Below are 17,387 nucleotides of genomic sequence, written 5' to 3' on the forward strand. Positions count from 1 at the left end.
ATTTATGCATACAGCTGGTTCAGATGTCTAACTCATACATGATTTAGAATCTTACTATATTCAGGCAGTGCCCATCTCGCCATCCACATTTATTTGAAAATTTGCCTGGTAGGAGGACGATTCTCTGGCCTAAATGAGAGCATCTGCCGTAGCATGTCAAGGATAGCTTCCCTCCCTCTTGTGTCGGTCGATAGGATCCCAATATCTTGTCTGGGTTGTTGCACCCTGTCCTCAAATCGATCCTCCTAAGATTGGAAAGGACTACGCTTTATTGGCTTCCCATCCTCGGTAAACTTACGTTGACGCGCCTCCCATCTCTTTCACCATTCGGGCGGTAAAGCACCAAGAGCGTCAACATGCTCACAGGTCATGTCGGTGTTGGTAGCGAGCAATCCTTCAAACAATGACCGCTGAGCGAGGGTAGACCATATAGTACAGGCGAGGGTCCATATATCAGATTTAGAACATAATGGATTTTCTGATTCAAACGGAGCCTCGGGCGGACGGATGACAAGGGAAGTGCGAGAGATGTATTTCAGATCTTTCGGGTACAAAAACACTTCACCAAAGTCAGAAAGCAAGATCCTAGCTTCTGTAAGCGTGATTTTCTCCCTTGCTTCTCGTAGCCATATAGGCGCAATGCCGTAGGATGGGATACCAGGAGAAAGTGGATAACCATCCAGATAAATAACTGGCTCTAGTTCTGGTGCCCCGTATTCTTCATATAATCGTTCGAATGCTAGCTGGCCAAAGCTAGGCAGGACTTTGAGAAGAACGTTTCCTAAATGAAGGTCTCCATGGACAAACCCCTGGGCATGTACATAATCCACAGCAAGAACGAGTTGTGCAGCCAATGACCGGGCTACTTCAAGCTGGAATAAACGAATCCAAGAGCCAACTTTCAGCGCAAATAGACTAGCTCTCGCAGGTTCTGTGACATAACACGTATGCTTACTATTAGGACCGTGAATAGTGAACCTATCCAGAATTGAAGGAACCATCGCCTTGACTGGGTTGTCATCTACGGAGCGAGGTGGACAGATAAGAGAGGATATTATGTCTGCTTCCTTTGGGTCTGAGTCTGCTGTACATACTTTCACTGTAATATACTTATTGGACTGTTTGTCACGGGCTAGCCACGTCGTTGAATAGGTGCCATATCCCAGCTTATGGACAACGCGATATCGACCGTGAAAGTGGTCTCCGATTTGTATGGGATGATAGCCCCCTGGTCGATAGTTCTTAAGTCTTTCGACTTCTTCAAGTGGCTCATATAAGCAATTGGCGCTGAACTCGTCATTGGCCACCATAGAGCTGGACGTGGTGGTAGTAGAAGCGGAGCGGAGTTGGTTGTGCTGAAGCGGTGTGTGCACCTTACGAAGGGTGGGAAGGCCAATTTCAAAGTGTAAACCTTGCGGGCACAACGATAGTTTGGCAAAAGACAACAACCTAATCATCGTCTATCATGCAGAGATACCGATAAGAAGTATGATAAGGACATAAAAATCTCTCCTGTGCTGAGTCGCATAAATAGGTATGATGAATAAAACGTAACGCGACCCGCCCCAACCAATTTCGGCAAAGACATGGACAGTAATTAGGCAAAGCAATGCATGTGAAAGCCCAGGCCCCGGGACGCGGTGCTTCATTGGCCGATGAGCCAGCATTGAACCCAAGCCGAGAGTGTTGTTGAAGTATTGGACGCACAGGCACATTCCTTGTCAGAAGTAGCGCCAGGAACCGACGACAGCCATGTTTTATGCACGATGCACGTTCTGCTGCGGGCACTTGGTGTCAGCTGTCTGATCCTTTCTAAGATGCCTCAAACATTACCCGAGATTCACACGTCCCTAGGATTGCGCGAATAAGGTGGAAATCTAGTTTACTGCCAGCAGGCTATAAACCAAGTGCAATATAGGATAAAAAATCAGTCTCCATCCTACAACTCTTTCTCATTACTTCGAAGTGTCAAGGTATTACAAGATAAATCCGACTGAGCCTTTGCATTTACATCACAGTATAGGGAAACCTAACTTGATAGGAAAAACCTATACCAAGGCTATATAACAAAAGTGTTGGAGATATGCTATAGATGGTGAGAGTATAGCATTGGTCAACAAGCTAACAACAAATAACCGTTAGTAAATATTTACGATGGTAAAGTTCCTAGACCTTACACTATTAAGCTTCTTCGTAGACTGTAATTCGTTAATTTAGTGTACGAGGATCTCTTTTAGCCAGTCACTTACATGCTGCATGTCCCATCTGTCAGCCCGAGATCCTTAAAGACACTCGATAGGTACAGGTTAATCACTTACCTGCTCATATGTCCCACCTCCGTCAGCCCTAGACCCATAGTCACCATATAGGTACAATTGAATCACTTACTTTCTGCATTATGTCCCATCTCTGTCAGCCCGATATCCTTAAGACACTCGATAGGTACAGGTTAATCACTTACATGCTGCATGTCCCATCTGTCAGCCATAGACTCATAGTCACCACATAGGTACAATTGAATCACTTACATGCTGCATGTCCCATCTGTCAGCCATAGACTCATAGTCCCCACATAGATACTGATCAGTTACTTACACTATATCCACAACCCATCTCAGTCAGCCATAGACCCATAGTCACCGCATAGGTACAGGTTAATCACTTACTTGCTGCATATGTCCCATCTCTGTCAGCCCTAGACCCATAGTCACCACATAGGTACAGGTTAATCACTTACACCCTATCCATATCACATCTCAATTAGCTCCATGTCCTTGAAGTCACCACTAGGTAAAAGTTAAGCACTCACAAGCTATCCATATCCCATCTCAGTTAGCTCCAGATTCTTGAACCAACCCCACAGATAAAAGTGAAGCACTTACAAGCTATCCATATCCCATCTCATTAGCCCTAGGTCCTTAATAGTCACGCAATAGACATATCAATCACTTACATCCTGCCCATAACCCATCTTGGTAAGCCCGAGAACACTCTATAGGTACAATTGAATCACTTACTTCCTTTGTATCCCATCACCGTCAGCCCTTGGCTTATAGTCACCGCATAGATACTGATCAGTTACTTACAGCCTATCCATATCCCATCTCATTTAGCCCTAGGTCCTTAATAGTCACGCAATAGACATATCAACCACTTACACCCTGCCCATAACCCATCTTAGTCAGCCCGCGATCCTTGAAAGTATTAAGATCTGTAACAGATTGACCACTTACTGGCTAATTCGAATCTCGGTCAGCCCTAGCTTCGTAGTCACCACATCGGTACAGATCAATCACGTACAAGCTATCGATCAGTCAGCCCTAGATTCTTAAACAACCCCACCCTCTACAACAAAAAACGTTAAGCACTTACAATCTGTAAATATCCCACTTCAGTTAGCAATAGGTCCTTAGAAAGTCAAGTCAAATATAGATAAATCACGTACATTCTGCCCGTAACCCATCTCAATTAGCTGTAGATCCTGAAGGAACCAAGATATAGCTTCAACCACTTACACCCTAGCCGTGAACCATCTCCATCAGCCCCAATCTTTTAGTCACCACATAGATACAGATCAATGACTTACAATCTATCCATATCTCATGTCAGCCAGCTCTAGATTTTTCAACGAATACCATAGAAATGGACCAATCACTTACATTCTGCCCATAACCCCATCTCAGTGAGCCCTAGGTTCTCGAAACTATCCCACAGATACGAGGCAATCACTTACAAGCTAACCATAATCTCCGTTAGTCTCATATCTTTGAGATTATAGTATATCCTGTCTGGTCCTAGAACTCCATACCTGACGTTTTTCGACTTGATTATGGCCCTTCATCGCAGGCTCTGCTAACGCAAAGGTAGCAAAGATGACACCACAGACAATAGTCAAAACTTTCATTTTGTTTTTATATTGTGTAGGTTCTCGGGACCGAGGGGAAAGATTTGGGGAAAGCAGTTGTAACGGAGTGAAGAGAATTGTCAACTTTGTCACTGTTGGTAGAGAAATGGGATTTGCATAAATAAAAACTTACGAGGCTGGTTTCGTAAGCCCATAGCCTAACGAAGTAAGGATAGTGTACCGTGCACGCATTCTTTCCCTTGTGGATATAAACAAGACGTACCATGTCACATCCCTTGCATATGCCCAGCGACCGTCGCAATCACCCTTATCGCAAGATAGGTGTGTTTTCAAACCCAGCTGTCAAGGTGGTGGCGGTGTTTCATTGCTCAGAAATTGAACATCGCTGATACCGATGTGCCTAATAATAAAAAAACAAATAGTTACCGGATAACTTCACAAATTGGACTTTCGGACGACCGAAGACGATCCTTCCAGTCGTTTGTCCTGGGCAATCCATTTTCCACCGTTTTAATGCCTATCCATATGCAATTTTCATGGCCTTGATTGGTGGGTGTATTGAAGCTAGTGGCGTAACGAAAGGAGTAATAAATGAAGGGGTAGATGAGGGAATAGATGTAGGGGTAGATGCAGGGGTAGATGAAGGAGTAGATGAGAATTGTGTGGAATTTGGCTTGTTTTTTGGTTTCGTTGGCCGGACTAGTTTTGATGTAAGCAAAGCGTATCGTTATGAATAGCATTGGCCATGTCCTTTAATCATTCTGTGGTTTATGATCGACATTTGAGAATGCCGATCCTAGGGTGATCCCTTAAGTGGAACCACCGTCAACTTCATATCCTAGTTAGCGGGGGGTGAAAGGTTTGTGCTGATCTTTATACATATATTCGATTCTTGTAAAACATTTCCTTCTATGTACATTTATCAGGACCATCCTTGCTATATTAGGTTTAATAGTTCCACCCACAATCTGTAATTGGCCCACTCTATAGCCTATACAGATGCTTTTGCGCATTCTAGAGCCAATCCTTACCTATATTTCACTGTAGCATTTCGCACTTGTTCTACATGACTATGGAAATCTAGGGCCCTTGGAACAGTGGTTAGTTAGACATAAATACCCTTATTCCCTCCTCTCAATTTCTTCTACCTATTGATCACTTGCCTCAAACCTTCACATATCATTTTGTTCTATCCTACACTTCAATCATGGTGCGATCGTACTTTTTGGTCGGATTCCTCGCAGCTCTCGGTCACCTGGCTCATGGCTTGATATTTAATGATAGAATCAGGCAAGATGTTGGAGGAGAACTTCTGTATCTGCTCCACGATTCTGAGGATGCAACAACTGTGAGGCTTGGAAGCTCAGATGATCTCGAGAAGCAGGGCTGGACATCTAACACGGAGGGTTTTAATGATGACGAAGCTGTCATCACACCCCTAAACTCCAACAAGACTCTTCAATGCGAAGTGGGCAGCAAATGCACACTGGATCCTGAAGGATTTAGGATGCCGTATCGGATCACTAGAGTGGATGAGAAGGACCCTATCTTTACGATTCAAGACATCCCGTCTTCGCTCTATCTGTCTCGGACATCCGACCTATACTTGGAACTTAGCGAGATCCAAGATGATTCAATCTATTTTATATTCGAGAAAATCCAACGTACGGAAACTCTCCTTTGGTCTTAAACACTATTTCTATACTGACATGGATTTTCCCCTCAGAACCCGACTCTAGAAAGTAGGCTAGGAGAGTTGTGGTCATTGTCAAACAACATATCTAGCCTATTGCGAAGGATGCCATAAGGTTAATATTTCGGACAATCAGGGACCAATTTGTTTCCTAGCTAGTTGTCGATAGAGGAAAATAAGAGATTTAAATAGCTTCGTTTCCCTTCTCTCCTTCCCTCTCCAACCTTGTTATTTTTAGTCAAATGCACATCTTTCTGTGATGAAACCTCATACATGTATGTAAATACGAGGAATGACGATATTGCGATGGAGGCTGCTACCTAAGGTGATATTCCATATATCATCATCTCTCACCAACCTGCATCTCTCCTTCCTCTCTCTGAGCTTAGTATCCTAGTTTGAATGCACTGTATTGCTTCCATTACGACTGGCTTGTGACAGTAGTCATCCACCCAGTTACAGTACAGATACGCAAACTTAGTGCGGTTTCCCTCCATCACCACCCTTTTTGTTTGAGAATCAAGGAGAGTAGGTGGGGGAATGCTGTACGGCCACCGTTGATCGCAATTAGCTGGTAGGAATCTTGACCAATCTAATCGGATTGAACGAACAGGATCTGGGGAAATAAAAGCCCGCCTGGTCGTGGGTTTCCTATTTCCCTCATCTTGGTGGTGAAAATTTGAAAAGTGAGGCCGCAGGAAGTGGTGAGAATGTAGTAGCTTATATTATTAGAATGGGTACTGCGAGGCTGAATGAAGCCCCTTCTCGCGCGAATCGTTTGCTGGCCCGTCACAGCTCGATGTCGGACAATACGGAAGCATCTGATGGCTGGGTTTCTTAGCGTACGCGGCAACCAACCTACGTGGCCAGCATGATGCGCGGCATCGATGTGCCGTATATAGATTGGTGAGTTGCATTCGTGACCGGACAGCCAGTCCGTGATCGTAATCCTTGGTAAGCTACCTTGGCTCGCCAAACCCTTTCCCTCATGCCATTTCGGGCCGACCCCTGCTCAACAGAACACAGCTTCCAAGAACATGATTGATGAATCCACGAGGAAAAGGCTAAGGAGACGGCAAATGTGCTCTTTGGCCTGCAGAGAGATATAAGTAGCCTTTTTATATCTCACGTAGAAGTTCGTGGTTGAATAATTTACGGGTCGTGTATATCAGCAGGAGATGCGAAATCTACAAAGGGATGCCGAAGCGGTATTTGTGAATTGATTAGGTGGTATAAATGATTCAACGATGGGCCCTGGCTCGGAGGTAGTATCGAGAACCTCCCGTCTTCTTCGCCTGATGAGACTGTGAATTGGGTGAATTGCCTGCGTTCGGTGTTTTGCGTGGGCTAGAACGACGCTGCGCACTTCGGGAGACTTGGCTCGGGAAGCGCTTCAGTTCCTTGCAATAAGCTGTCTGGAGAGTGCCCTTCTTTCTCCCAGGAAATTCGACACATACTTGGTTCCACGTGCGTCCTTCATCTCTCAGCTGTACGAGATGTCGTCTTTGTTTGGAGGAAAGTGGGCCTCTTGTTGCAGAGACACCTTTTTGTCTGGGTACGCGGGGTGATTTCTTTCTTGGCGGGAGACTTGAATCGACGGCTCCCAGGCTCAAAGTAATGGTTTGGAACACTTGGCCATCCAGCACGCGAAAACTGGAAGTTCCAGCGAAGATAGGAAGGCGTTGCACCTCCCTAAGGTCGATAGACAAAAGAGTCCCTTCTAAACGCCACGGCCCGCGGTTTGGTGGGAAATGGCGGCATGATGGGTTTTCGACCTCGTCCTTTGGATCAAGCTTTGTAAGTCTGACTGTTCTCGCTGTAGAGGCGTTTGATATTTCTATATGTGAAAACTCAGCATAACCCTTTGTCGACTTTGTTGGGCTTGGAGACCTAGTTCGAGGTCTCAAATCATCACAGGTGCTAGCTTTATTCACCACGAAGGTCTCCGAGTCTGTCTGGCGTGGGAAACGTTGCTCTGGGCCTGGATCAGACGGGGTGCTCGTTTGCTTTGATCTGTCTCCAGGCGAGTGACCTGGGTTTCTTCCAGACCTCTGTGATCGTGGTCGTGAGATATGTGTTGTTGCGCTGGTCACAGAGATGGAATCTGATGGGTTAAGAGCAAGATCATCGTCCATGACAGTGCAGAGATCGCTATTAGACATATAGTCCATATCCTCGACTGGTGCGCTTTCGCCGGATCGGCCGGGGCTGAGGCATCCATCATTGATATCCACTTGCTGGTCGTTCAGAAGCAGCCCATCTGTTAGAACAGGAGCCTCATAGGATGGCACTTGTTCCGGTGTATTATTCATTGGAGGAGCGATGTCAAGATCATCAAGGCCTTGTAGGGTCAAACTTTCTGCTCCTTTTCGTGTCAGTTCCACAGAATAAGAGAGATCAAATCAAACGACATATAGATGGCTAAGTATCCGCACTTACCATCGGGATAGGAGTGCGTTTCGGCTCTTGAGGCATGAATGCATCCTTGACCATCATCGTGTTGACCAGAACTGCACTGTAATGATCCGTTGACGTCCCTCTGAAGCCCGGATTCTGCTGGACTCAAGGATGTTCTAGGTCGGAATCCACTGTCGAGAGTGTATTCCTCTGGGCTTAGTGCATATGCCAGATTCGAAGCGACAGAATAGCGTTCTTTATCACTGTCCGACAAAGGTGGCAGAGACTCAAGACAACCTTCATCAACTATTGTTGAATCCAATAATTGATCGTCGAAAGAGCCTTGTACGGCGGTACCCTGTTCCATGGTTGACGGTATGGTGGTAAAAGATAAACCATCAAGTCCGTGAATAGAAGGAATCGCATTGTGAGGAGGCATTTCCGCCGTCGGCAATAGAGCGGCTCGATGGTCCGTTTCATGCTCAGAGAAAGTACTGCATAATGAAGTGCAGTCCTCATCAAGCATACCGCTGTGCCCATTCTTGGTATGTCGAGGCTGCGGAGGACAAGCTAGACCAATAGTTAGGATGTGCCAACACTTATTGAAGAGTAGTCCAGCATACCGGTATCCGTACGACATAGGAAGTCGTTGACGTAGGTGAAGTCATCAGGTTCATTTCTAGGATGAGCGCCTCTTGATGGTAGATCGTTGTAGGGCCGGGGTGTAGCTTTAGAAGAATTATCCGGGGATGACTTGTTACATCGTAAGCTGAACCGCTCTCTCTTGGAGAAGCGATTGGGGTTCGAATTGGGCTTATAAAACAGAAAGGCGCTCATTTTGGGGTTAGAACAGGCTAGAAAATATACCAAATATCTAACTAACCGTGGCAGAGCCATCAGATGGACTTTCACAATTTTATATGTTCGAGCCGCTTACAAGGCCCCTTTCCAATATTGTCGGCTCATATCCCTGTCCGCAGTTGCCTTCCTCTGAGACCCTACGGATCATGGGGCCAAAAAGCAAATCGAGCGTTGTTGATGGGAATTGCCGGAATGCCGGAATCACCAAAACAGGAAACTGCACATCGGGGCTGAGTTGATTCAGCTCGCATTCTTTCCCCTCTCATGAATTGGAATGGACCATACACAACTGGTAGAATAGGCCGCCAAAGCCAGTCGGGCCCGCTGACCATCGCCTAGCCAGGATATCATCTAATGAACGGATCAACCTGCTGGATCAGGAAACACCCCCTAATCCAGCGATGCATACACCGCCGGATGGAGATCCAACCAGAAAGGGTAAGAGCAGGTCTGTTCACCTCCTTTTGGTGATTTGAAGTGCATAGGCGGCCCCGGACGGCCACGCATGTCACAATTCGGTGTCACTGATATGAATATGCTCCACCAAGTCACGCCGGGATGTGAAATTCTGCTCAGCGTGCACGTTATCACGATCAACAGAGAGCAGTGAGCGGGATTCAGTGCTAGGCAGCGCAAAAATAAGACATCTCGGAGGACTGCCTGCCCTTACAGAAAGTCTCCGCGCCGCAAGTGCTCGGACAGCCCCATCTGAGCTGGGCACGAGGGTGCAAGCCAATCGCATTTCTTCAAGGAAGAGCCAGCAGCAGACAGTCAGCTAGCGGGAAAAGAGGCCCCTAAATGCCACGTAACCGCTGCGGAATCCTAGTTCACGGGGAACCAGTTCCGTCGCCAGACTGGGAGATCCGGAAAGGAGACGTCCGGGACAGTCTTATGGAGCTGGGCACCGGCAGCGCGGCCCTCATGGTATAACCATCAGGCTCGTTCAATCTATGGGCAACGTAAGGCGGGGGGCAAGTAGTCTCGTTCACTGTTAGGAGGTTAGACCCAAGTACAGTCGCCTCTGCAGAGGCATAGAACCAACAGGAATGTGGATGAGGGGACGAGCGCAGCGACAGACCGGAGCAAGGATACCAGCTGTCCTTCCGCGGCGCGTCCGGAAATTAGGCAGCGACATGGCTGAGGGGGGGGCTGGCTGAGATCGCCTCAGCGAGAGGTGCGACGGTGGTAAGATTGAGGAAGGAAACAGAACGTGACGGTTACGCGGGTGGGCGGGCGAGGGGCTATATAGCGGCAAGAGGTTGGGCGGTGAGGGGCGGCAGAACCGCATGGGGCGAGGCCGTTTCCGGAAGCGGCGGCCCCTAAAGGCAAATAACTAAGAGAATATTAAGATAGAATTCTAGAATATAGGCACAATCCTTTAGTTTAAATATTATTTTATTATTATATAAACTTATAGGCTTTAGTTAAATAGTCCTAAAATCTAAAATTACTATCTATATATCTCTAACTAAGATTTTTAATTCTTTTAGAGTATATTTATTAAAAAAAAATATTATATATATAGTAATTCAAAGCAGTATTAAAGATCTATTTTACTTGTAATTTAGATACCTTATTAGTTATTATAGAAATAGTAGCTATAGTATAGCTAGAATTTATTAAATTTAAGCTATTAAACTCTCTATATATATCCTAGTAGGTCTTTCTAAACTTCTTATTCTAATTAGCTTAATTAAATTATTCTAGAGCCTTTAGATTAGGGTTTTAACTATTAAATCTTTTTAAATAATTAATATATAGGTATTTACTAAAGCAATAGCGGCTATTAAATAGCTCTAATTTATATAGATATAGCCTTGGAGCTTAATATACTTAATAATCTAATTAATCTAGTTAGTTAGATCTGCCTATAAAGATTATATTTAAGATATTTAATATTAAATTATTAGTTTTAGAGCTTACAGTTAGCTTAATATAATCTCTAAGTTATTTAATAATCTTATAAAATAATAGAATTAGATATTTATAGTCTTAGTATTCTGACAGACGGCAAGCGGGGCGCCAGAAACCGCTCCCATTGCTGGGCGTCCTGCCGCCGCTGACCGCTTGCCGCTCACGGTCATCTCATTACCCGGAACGGCATAGCGCTTACCATGTTCGGCCTAGCTCCCTCTTCGCTCCCGTCTCGCCGCTTTTGCCCGTCCGCTTGCTGCCCCAACAGCATCTATATAACCCCGACCCTTCGCCCTCGACCGGACACGCACTTTCTCTTCTCAATTTTCCCCTCCCGTCTCGCCCCAGCTGGTGCACTGCCCCATTTCCCCCTTTTCCTGCATGCCGCGTTATCCGACGATTGCCTACATCGGGTAAGGCACCCTGCCTGGCGGCCTCCTTTCATTTCCCGTGGCCGGACCTGGACGGAGTCGCCGACAGGCCAACGGGCTCATCCGGTGGGCTCAGTCTCCTAGACTTACGCCATTCCCCACTGGCGTTGAATCCATGGTGTGCAGCTTTTGGGAATGGTCTTGCTTTTCCTCTTTTACCCGTCGGCGAGCCCGAGTCTTTCATCTTCACTTCGGGATACGGTTGCCTGAGCTCTCGCGGTGGTAGACTCTTTCCAGCCTTCTTTGCTTTCTCCGAGTACTTGATCATCCTTCTGCTCTATGAGGGCTGCCACAGATGCATGCCCAGGAATGCCTTGTCTGCCTTGGTTTGCCTCTCGCGGCGGCCGCGAAGCGTGGCACCCGGTCTCCACTCAGATTAGGAAGGATTTGACCACTTGCATCAGTCACCGGCTCGACTTCCGCAGCGTATTTCCATGTGCTTCAGGTATGCTGAGTACATCAGCCAATAGCGAAAATACCGCACTGCCGCCTGGGGTCTCAGCCCTGGTCCCAAATCCTGGGATGTCCAACTTTCCGAATTAGAAGCTCCAACACAGGGAATGCGATTTGTCCAGAGCGCATCTTCGCTCCGTTCGCGTCACACGACGGTTTGTTTCCGTGAGCTGGGGCAGTGCAAGTGGACGGGCCTGAATGAACCAATGTGAAAGAAGAGCAAGCCCAGATCGAATTGTCTATCTCCGCCTGTCGCAGGAATTACTCCTGAGAGGCGGAGACGGACATTACCGGGAACGAGCCTGCTATCTGACCTGTGGAGCTCAAGCTCAACCCCTGTTATCCGTCGAGGTCAAAGCCATGTGCAGAGGTTATAAGGGAGTCGGCAGAACCGCCAGACAGCTACCATGGCTAACCGTCCCCTTTTCCCATCATACACATAGCACTCAAGAGATACCCCATCCCCTGCACACATTGAGCTTTTCACGCTCTGTCCTGGAGCATGGCCGTCACTGCTTTTCACGTTGAAGCCTTTAGACCATGGATACCCCCACGGCACAAGCAAATTCCACGACCACGACCTCCCCATGCCCATGATCACAAAGCCCAATTTCCTCTCAGAAGCAACCCTGCCCTTCCCTGTGCACTTTATGCCCCTGCTCCTCCGCATAGTTTGGATAGCCAACCAAACAATCAACAACACCCCCTCCCTGCACGACCACCTGCCGAGGTTTGTGTCCATGAGAATCTCCGGCCAGATATTCGGCAGAGTGCATGCCCTGAGCTCAGTGAGGAGCCTATCCCGGCCTCCGGCGGTCCAAACGAGTTGTCTGTCTCAGAGCTCTATGAGTCGCCTGCGGTTTTTGCAATGCGTGCCGCAACGTCTCCACAAGCGCAAACACAGTGTGGCTCGCCGGCTTCAGGACTGAATCGTCTCGGTGATGCAGTTACCACCGACATCACCATCGGATCGCAGTGGTCCATTCAGGGAGCTGCTGGATGCCGCTCTCCATCGGAAAATCCGGCAAGCTCAGCACAACAATCTCCAGGTCTGCACGAGCCGGCAGTTATACCGATCGATCCAGCCATCCTAGGGGAAGAGTTTCCGTTAGAGTCGAACCAGCCCCATCAAGATATCCGAGAGAGCGGTACCCTCTGGTCGAGTCAACGAGAGCTACCTTGTCCATATCCCGAACCGCCGATAGCGCCGCATAGCATTTTCGACAATGACCACCTCTCTCCCGGGCTGATCGACGAGAATAGACCAGCCACTCATCGTCAATGTGGTGGACGCTCTCGACAGACACGTCCGGGCAATAATGCTGAAAGCAATGAATCTTCTCGAGGCCCACGGCAGCAGCATTGCAATAGCGGCGTCAACCAGACCGAACAGCGCAAGCGGCCATCGACTGGATCGGATGAACGCAAAAGACGAAGGAACAAGCGACAAAGGATTGAAGAGACAAGCCCTTCGCTGGCGGAAAACTCTTGCGCCAGCCTCCGCTTTCACTTTTTATCATTACCGACAAACGCACGCTTAAAGTTCCTCTCTTGGTTGTTTGAAGGGGCACTCCCACGATGCGCATTTGAGCCTGAAATATCCTCCAACAGCGCACCTGCGAAGAGGACAGACGGTACACGGGTCCGAAAGCAAGTCCGCTGGGCCACACCTCAAGAGGCTGCAGACTCTGTGGATAACAGCAACACTCGAGAAAGATTGAGAAAAGGGATGCCATGGTTACCCGAAGAGGAGGACCTTTTGATAGATTTGAGGAATACTCGAAGACTCCCTTGGTCTGAGGTGATAAAGCTGTTGTCAGATCAATATCCCGGACGGAGTCCGGGATCTATTCAGGTACATTGGTGTACAAAGCTCAAGAAGAGACGCTCATGATTATCCTTACATACCCTCTGAATGGATCGAGGTAACGATGTATGCTCAACCCAGCAAATCTTTTGGCCGACAAGCTACTCCTCGGCATGGATAAGTTCCAATCATGTCTGTAGGACTGTAAATCTCGTTCTCATTCGTTATTTAGGCCTAACACCTCTCTCAATTATTAGGGACCAGGGCATAATTTCGCTTCAGGGACATACGCTCACCAGTCTCATCCCGCCCACCTTGCTCGAGATGCACAATAGTTCTTCCTAGTAAGTGGTGGCTACCGTCGCAATTTCGGGTCAAACCCTCAAATAAGGGACCCTGAGCGAAAGCCCCAGATTTCTTGTATCTTATGTCCAACCAGCCTCCCCGGAGCTGTTGCAGCAGTACTAACCCCCCCCCCCCCCCCCCCCCCCCCCCCCCCCCAAGCGATGTTACTCTAGCGTCTCAGATCCAGAGAACGTAGTTCGGTGAAAACGCTTGCTTGGGGAGCATTATCGCCGTATATTTCACAGCGGGGGTTCCATTAAGCCGGCAGGAGATTAACATGATACTATGTACAATGAGTATGGGACCTGCTAGTCTACGTGAATTTGGGGGCACTCAGGGAGAGCCCACTTCTGCATCCATTCGCAGTTCAAAACTTCCTCGGCAATCCTCACCAACAATGGACCCTGGGAGATGGAAGATAAACACCAGCATATTCACACGGACGATGTAATTATCGCAGAGACGAACTGTCCATACCCGGACCCTCCACCCCTTCTCTGCGACACACTTGCCCAGCACCTGCACTCCAATACATATCCCGAAGCGCACGAGGGAAATTCTTGGTCAGATAGCTTGCTACACAACCATTCACTCTCACAACACCTCATATCTGGACCAGTTAATGAGAATATGAAAAGGACCGACAGCCACGCATAGGCAACAAGGCAGAATCAACCCAGTCTCCCCTTGGAGGCCCACGGCAACAGCGCTCCAGCGACGATATATCCCTGCCAGGATCTCGTACGCGACCATCCAGCACAACAAACAAATCCAAAAATCAACCTTCTAAACGAAAACTATGTGATGTAACACCTTCGTCAGCTGGAACTTGTGCTAGCCTTCGTTCTATGTTTTTATCACTTCCAACCAATGAGCGCCTAGAGTTTCTCTCCTGGCTATTTGATGGAGCACTGCCACATTGCACGTCTCCCCAGGTAGTTACCGGCGACCTATCAGAAAGACCAAAATTGGATACGCGAATCCAGAAGCAAGTCCGCTGGGCTTAGTCTTCACACCCTGCAGAATCTCAGAGTAGCAACAAAGCCCGCCTTAAAGACTCCAGGAAAAGGTTGCGGTGGTCGCCAGAGGAAGAGGATCTTTTGTTGGAGTTGAGAAGGGATCGAAAGCTACCTTGGTATGATGTGGCGAGACTATTTTCGAACCAATATCCAGGAAGAACCCCGGGTTCTATCCAGGCATACTGGAGTACAACCCTCAAGAAGAGATTATAATAATCCTTTAAGTGATATTTATGATTTGGTTTTTACCAAAACATTGGTTCCTGACTAGGATGTAATCGTGTCGTAGGAGTAGAGAAACTGATTCTCGAGCCCGAGTGCGTTAAGTTCCTGTTGCGAGCCTGAAAATCGCCCTGTATACTATTGCTGGTGGATGAACGGTGCGAAAGTGAAGTATATAAAAAAGATCTCGTCCATGTGAGAGTGCTATCCCTGGCTTCCACAAGGGTCTCCAGTCATTGTTATTTGCTATCCCGCTTATTACCAATAGTGAGGGTAAAGCAAATTGGTGATTGCTCCTCTGCGTATCTGATTGGTTACTCATGTCCGGTTCATTGATGAGTAATAGACCTGGTGGTACCTCTTAGTCATACTGGCGTTCATCACCGGATATAAAGAGTGCGGTACCCCTTCATGTTTTGTATCATTAGAGCTCACCGACCCTTACATGATAACAATCATGTTCCACTTATCAGGCGGCCTGTTTAGGCGTTTCTCTTCAAAGCGCTCCCCTTCACCAGTGCATAAATTTGCACAATCCAATGTTCGCCTTCTGGATTCAACCGAGAAATTCGAGGAGGAAATGCTCCCATGGTATTCGCGAGAGCTCTATTACCCAGTCAAAATTGGTGAGGTTTTTCGCTCGAGGTATCAAGTAATTGGTAAATTAGGATTTGGAGGGTATTCTACAGTTTGGCTTTGTCGAGACTTACAGTGAGTCTCCTTGACCTTTAGCGTAAATATCATAAGGGAAATTGACGCTATATCAGGCAACATCGATATGTCACATTGAAAATATTTGAGCGGGACTCCCTTGAAGGCAAAAGGGAAGCGGACATTTATAATCATCTCAGCTCCCTTAGAACACATCATGATGGTGCCAAGCTTGTCCGTATGGCGTTGGATAGCTTTCAACTTGGCTCGCCTAAAGGGAGCTTCCAATGTCTTATTCATCCACCTTTGGGTATACGTCTTTTTGACTTTCGAAATCAACTCTCAACCAAGGTTCTCCCCGAAAAAATACTGAAGTTGACTTTATTACATGTTTTTCTTGCCCTTGATTTTCTCCACACTGAAGCAGGCATTGTCCACACCGGTATTTTAAGTCCACTATCCTTCAGCTGTTCATTCTAATATTGGTCCTTGTCAGATATACAGGAAAAGAACATTCTATTTGGGATTGAGGATAGCTCAATCTTGACCGACTTTGAACAAAGTGAGAAGTCTAACCCTAGTCCACGGAAGATAGTTGGGGATCGGATAATCTATTCCACTCGCAAACTCGCAAGAACTACAAAACATGGTCGACCTATATTATGTGACTTCGGCCAGGCTCGTTTTGGGTCTGATACATACCGTGGAGATATTCAGCCACATATATATCGGGCCCCCGAAGTGCTTTTACGAATACCCTGGGATCAAAAAGTCGATATTTGGAACATAGGGCTCGTGGTATGTAGAGTACCGTTCCTGTCAAGCCGTCTCCGTTACCCAATCGAGAATATCGTTATTATTTATTCTGATAATGAACATCGTTATAGACATGGGATCTTTTCCAGCAAGGACACCTATTCTACGCGAGAGATTCAGAAAAGCAGGATTCTGACGGGCATCACCTTGCTGAGATGATTGCTCTTCTTGGGCCGCCGCCCAAAGATTTGCTTCAGAAGAGTGATTATGCCACAGAGTTTTTTGACAAGGAAGGTATGTTTGTCAGTACAGTACAACTATTCATGATTTTAATCAAAGGAGTCTTAGGCAATTGGAAAAGTAAAATTCGAATTCCTGTACTGTCTTTGGAGAACTTAGAAGGGAATTTGCAAGGCGCGCAGCAACGGTTATTCCTTGAATTCATGCGCAAGATGCTTCGATGGCGACCGGAGGAGAGACAATCAGCCAAGGATCTTCTATCCGATCCTTGGTTGAGGTCACCGTAACTTAAATCGACTTCAAAATATGGCCGTTCCACTGAAGCTTCATGATATGCTTGATGCGGAAGGCAATTTTGACATTTGACAATTATTTCTAAAAGTACAACACTCAAGTATCCAAATGTATCATACAATTCTGCTCCAAAAACAGTTCGTGCCTAATGATAGAACGAAAATCTATACTTGATGATATGAGAGATGCGGGGTGGCGATGATTAGGGCATACACATAACACCAGGGAACAGATTACTAAGTTGATCGGGTGCAAGGGGAAACTACTCTGGAGTAAGTTATGAAAGGCGGAATCGGAGCAGTCAGCTCCGACCAGAAGCAATCATAAATTACCCCACTTCACCCCACTTCACCTCACTTCACCTCACTTCACCTCACTTCACCTCACTTCACCTCACTTCACCTCACTTCACCTCACTTCACCTCACTTCACCTCACTT

General features: G+C 46.9%; 6 protein-coding genes across 6 annotated transcripts; 3 read left to right on the plus strand and 3 right to left on the minus strand.

Moving 5' to 3' along the window:
• Positions 1 to 89: 89 nt before the first annotated feature.
• On the minus strand, positions 90 to 1,310 carry BDV59DRAFT_209020 (kinase-like protein; the record flags this gene model as incomplete). The annotated part of the gene is made up of 2 exons (XM_073695311.1): positions 90 to 225; positions 325 to 1,310. 2 exons carry the CDS (start codon positions 1,308 to 1,310, stop codon positions 90 to 92), a joined length of 1,122 nt encoding a protein of 373 aa, XP_073546100.1.
• A 3,762-nt stretch (positions 1,311 to 5,072) lies between these two features.
• Positions 5,073 to 5,555, plus strand: BDV59DRAFT_209021 (uncharacterized protein; the record flags this gene model as incomplete). Its single annotated transcript, XM_073695312.1, has 1 exon — positions 5,073 to 5,555. One exon carries the CDS (start codon positions 5,073 to 5,075, stop codon positions 5,553 to 5,555), a length of 483 nt encoding a protein of 160 aa, XP_073546101.1.
• A 1,053-nt stretch (positions 5,556 to 6,608) lies between these two features.
• Positions 6,609 to 8,473, minus strand: BDV59DRAFT_182260 (uncharacterized protein). Its single transcript, XM_073690351.1, has 2 exons — positions 7,998 to 8,473; positions 6,609 to 7,917 (listed from the first exon to the last, which is right to left on the minus strand). The coding sequence occupies exons 1-2, from the start codon at positions 8,392 to 8,394 to the stop codon at positions 6,800 to 6,802; spliced, it is 1,515 nt and encodes a 504-aa protein (XP_073546102.1). The 5' UTR covers positions 8,395 to 8,473; the 3' UTR covers positions 6,609 to 6,799.
• An 803-nt stretch (positions 8,474 to 9,276) lies between these two features.
• Positions 9,277 to 10,017, minus strand: BDV59DRAFT_182263 (uncharacterized protein). The gene is made up of 2 exons (XM_073690352.1): positions 9,859 to 10,017; positions 9,277 to 9,804 (listed from the first exon to the last, which is right to left on the minus strand). The coding sequence occupies exon 2, from the start codon at positions 9,556 to 9,558 to the stop codon at positions 9,325 to 9,327; it is 234 nt and encodes a 77-aa protein (XP_073546103.1). The 5' UTR covers positions 9,559 to 9,804; positions 9,859 to 10,017; the 3' UTR covers positions 9,277 to 9,324.
• Positions 10,018 to 11,829: 1,812 nt separating this feature from the next.
• On the plus strand, positions 11,830 to 13,688 carry BDV59DRAFT_67446 (uncharacterized protein). Its single transcript, XM_073696894.1, has 2 exons — positions 11,830 to 13,613; positions 13,679 to 13,688. The coding sequence occupies exon 1, from the start codon at positions 12,117 to 12,119 to the stop codon at positions 13,506 to 13,508; it is 1,392 nt and encodes a 463-aa protein (XP_073546104.1). The 5' UTR covers positions 11,830 to 12,116; the 3' UTR covers positions 13,509 to 13,613; positions 13,679 to 13,688.
• A 1,641-nt stretch (positions 13,689 to 15,329) lies between these two features.
• BDV59DRAFT_182271 (kinase-like protein) lies at positions 15,330 to 17,168 on the plus strand. The gene is made up of 6 exons (XM_073690353.1): positions 15,330 to 15,353; positions 15,411 to 15,718; positions 15,775 to 16,100; positions 16,155 to 16,456; positions 16,546 to 16,708; positions 16,763 to 17,168. Exons 2-6 carry the CDS (start codon positions 15,453 to 15,455, stop codon positions 16,939 to 16,941), a joined length of 1,236 nt encoding a protein of 411 aa, XP_073546105.1. The 5' UTR covers positions 15,330 to 15,353; positions 15,411 to 15,452; the 3' UTR covers positions 16,942 to 17,168.
• The last annotated feature ends 219 nt before the right edge of the window (positions 17,169 to 17,387 follow it).

The sequence above is a fragment of the Aspergillus ambiguus genome (assembly GCF_047715705.1).
Source record: "Aspergillus ambiguus strain CBS 117.58 unplaced genomic scaffold BDV59scaffold_25, whole genome shotgun sequence".
Lineage (NCBI taxonomy): Eukaryota > Fungi > Ascomycota > Eurotiomycetes > Eurotiales > Aspergillaceae > Aspergillus > Aspergillus ambiguus.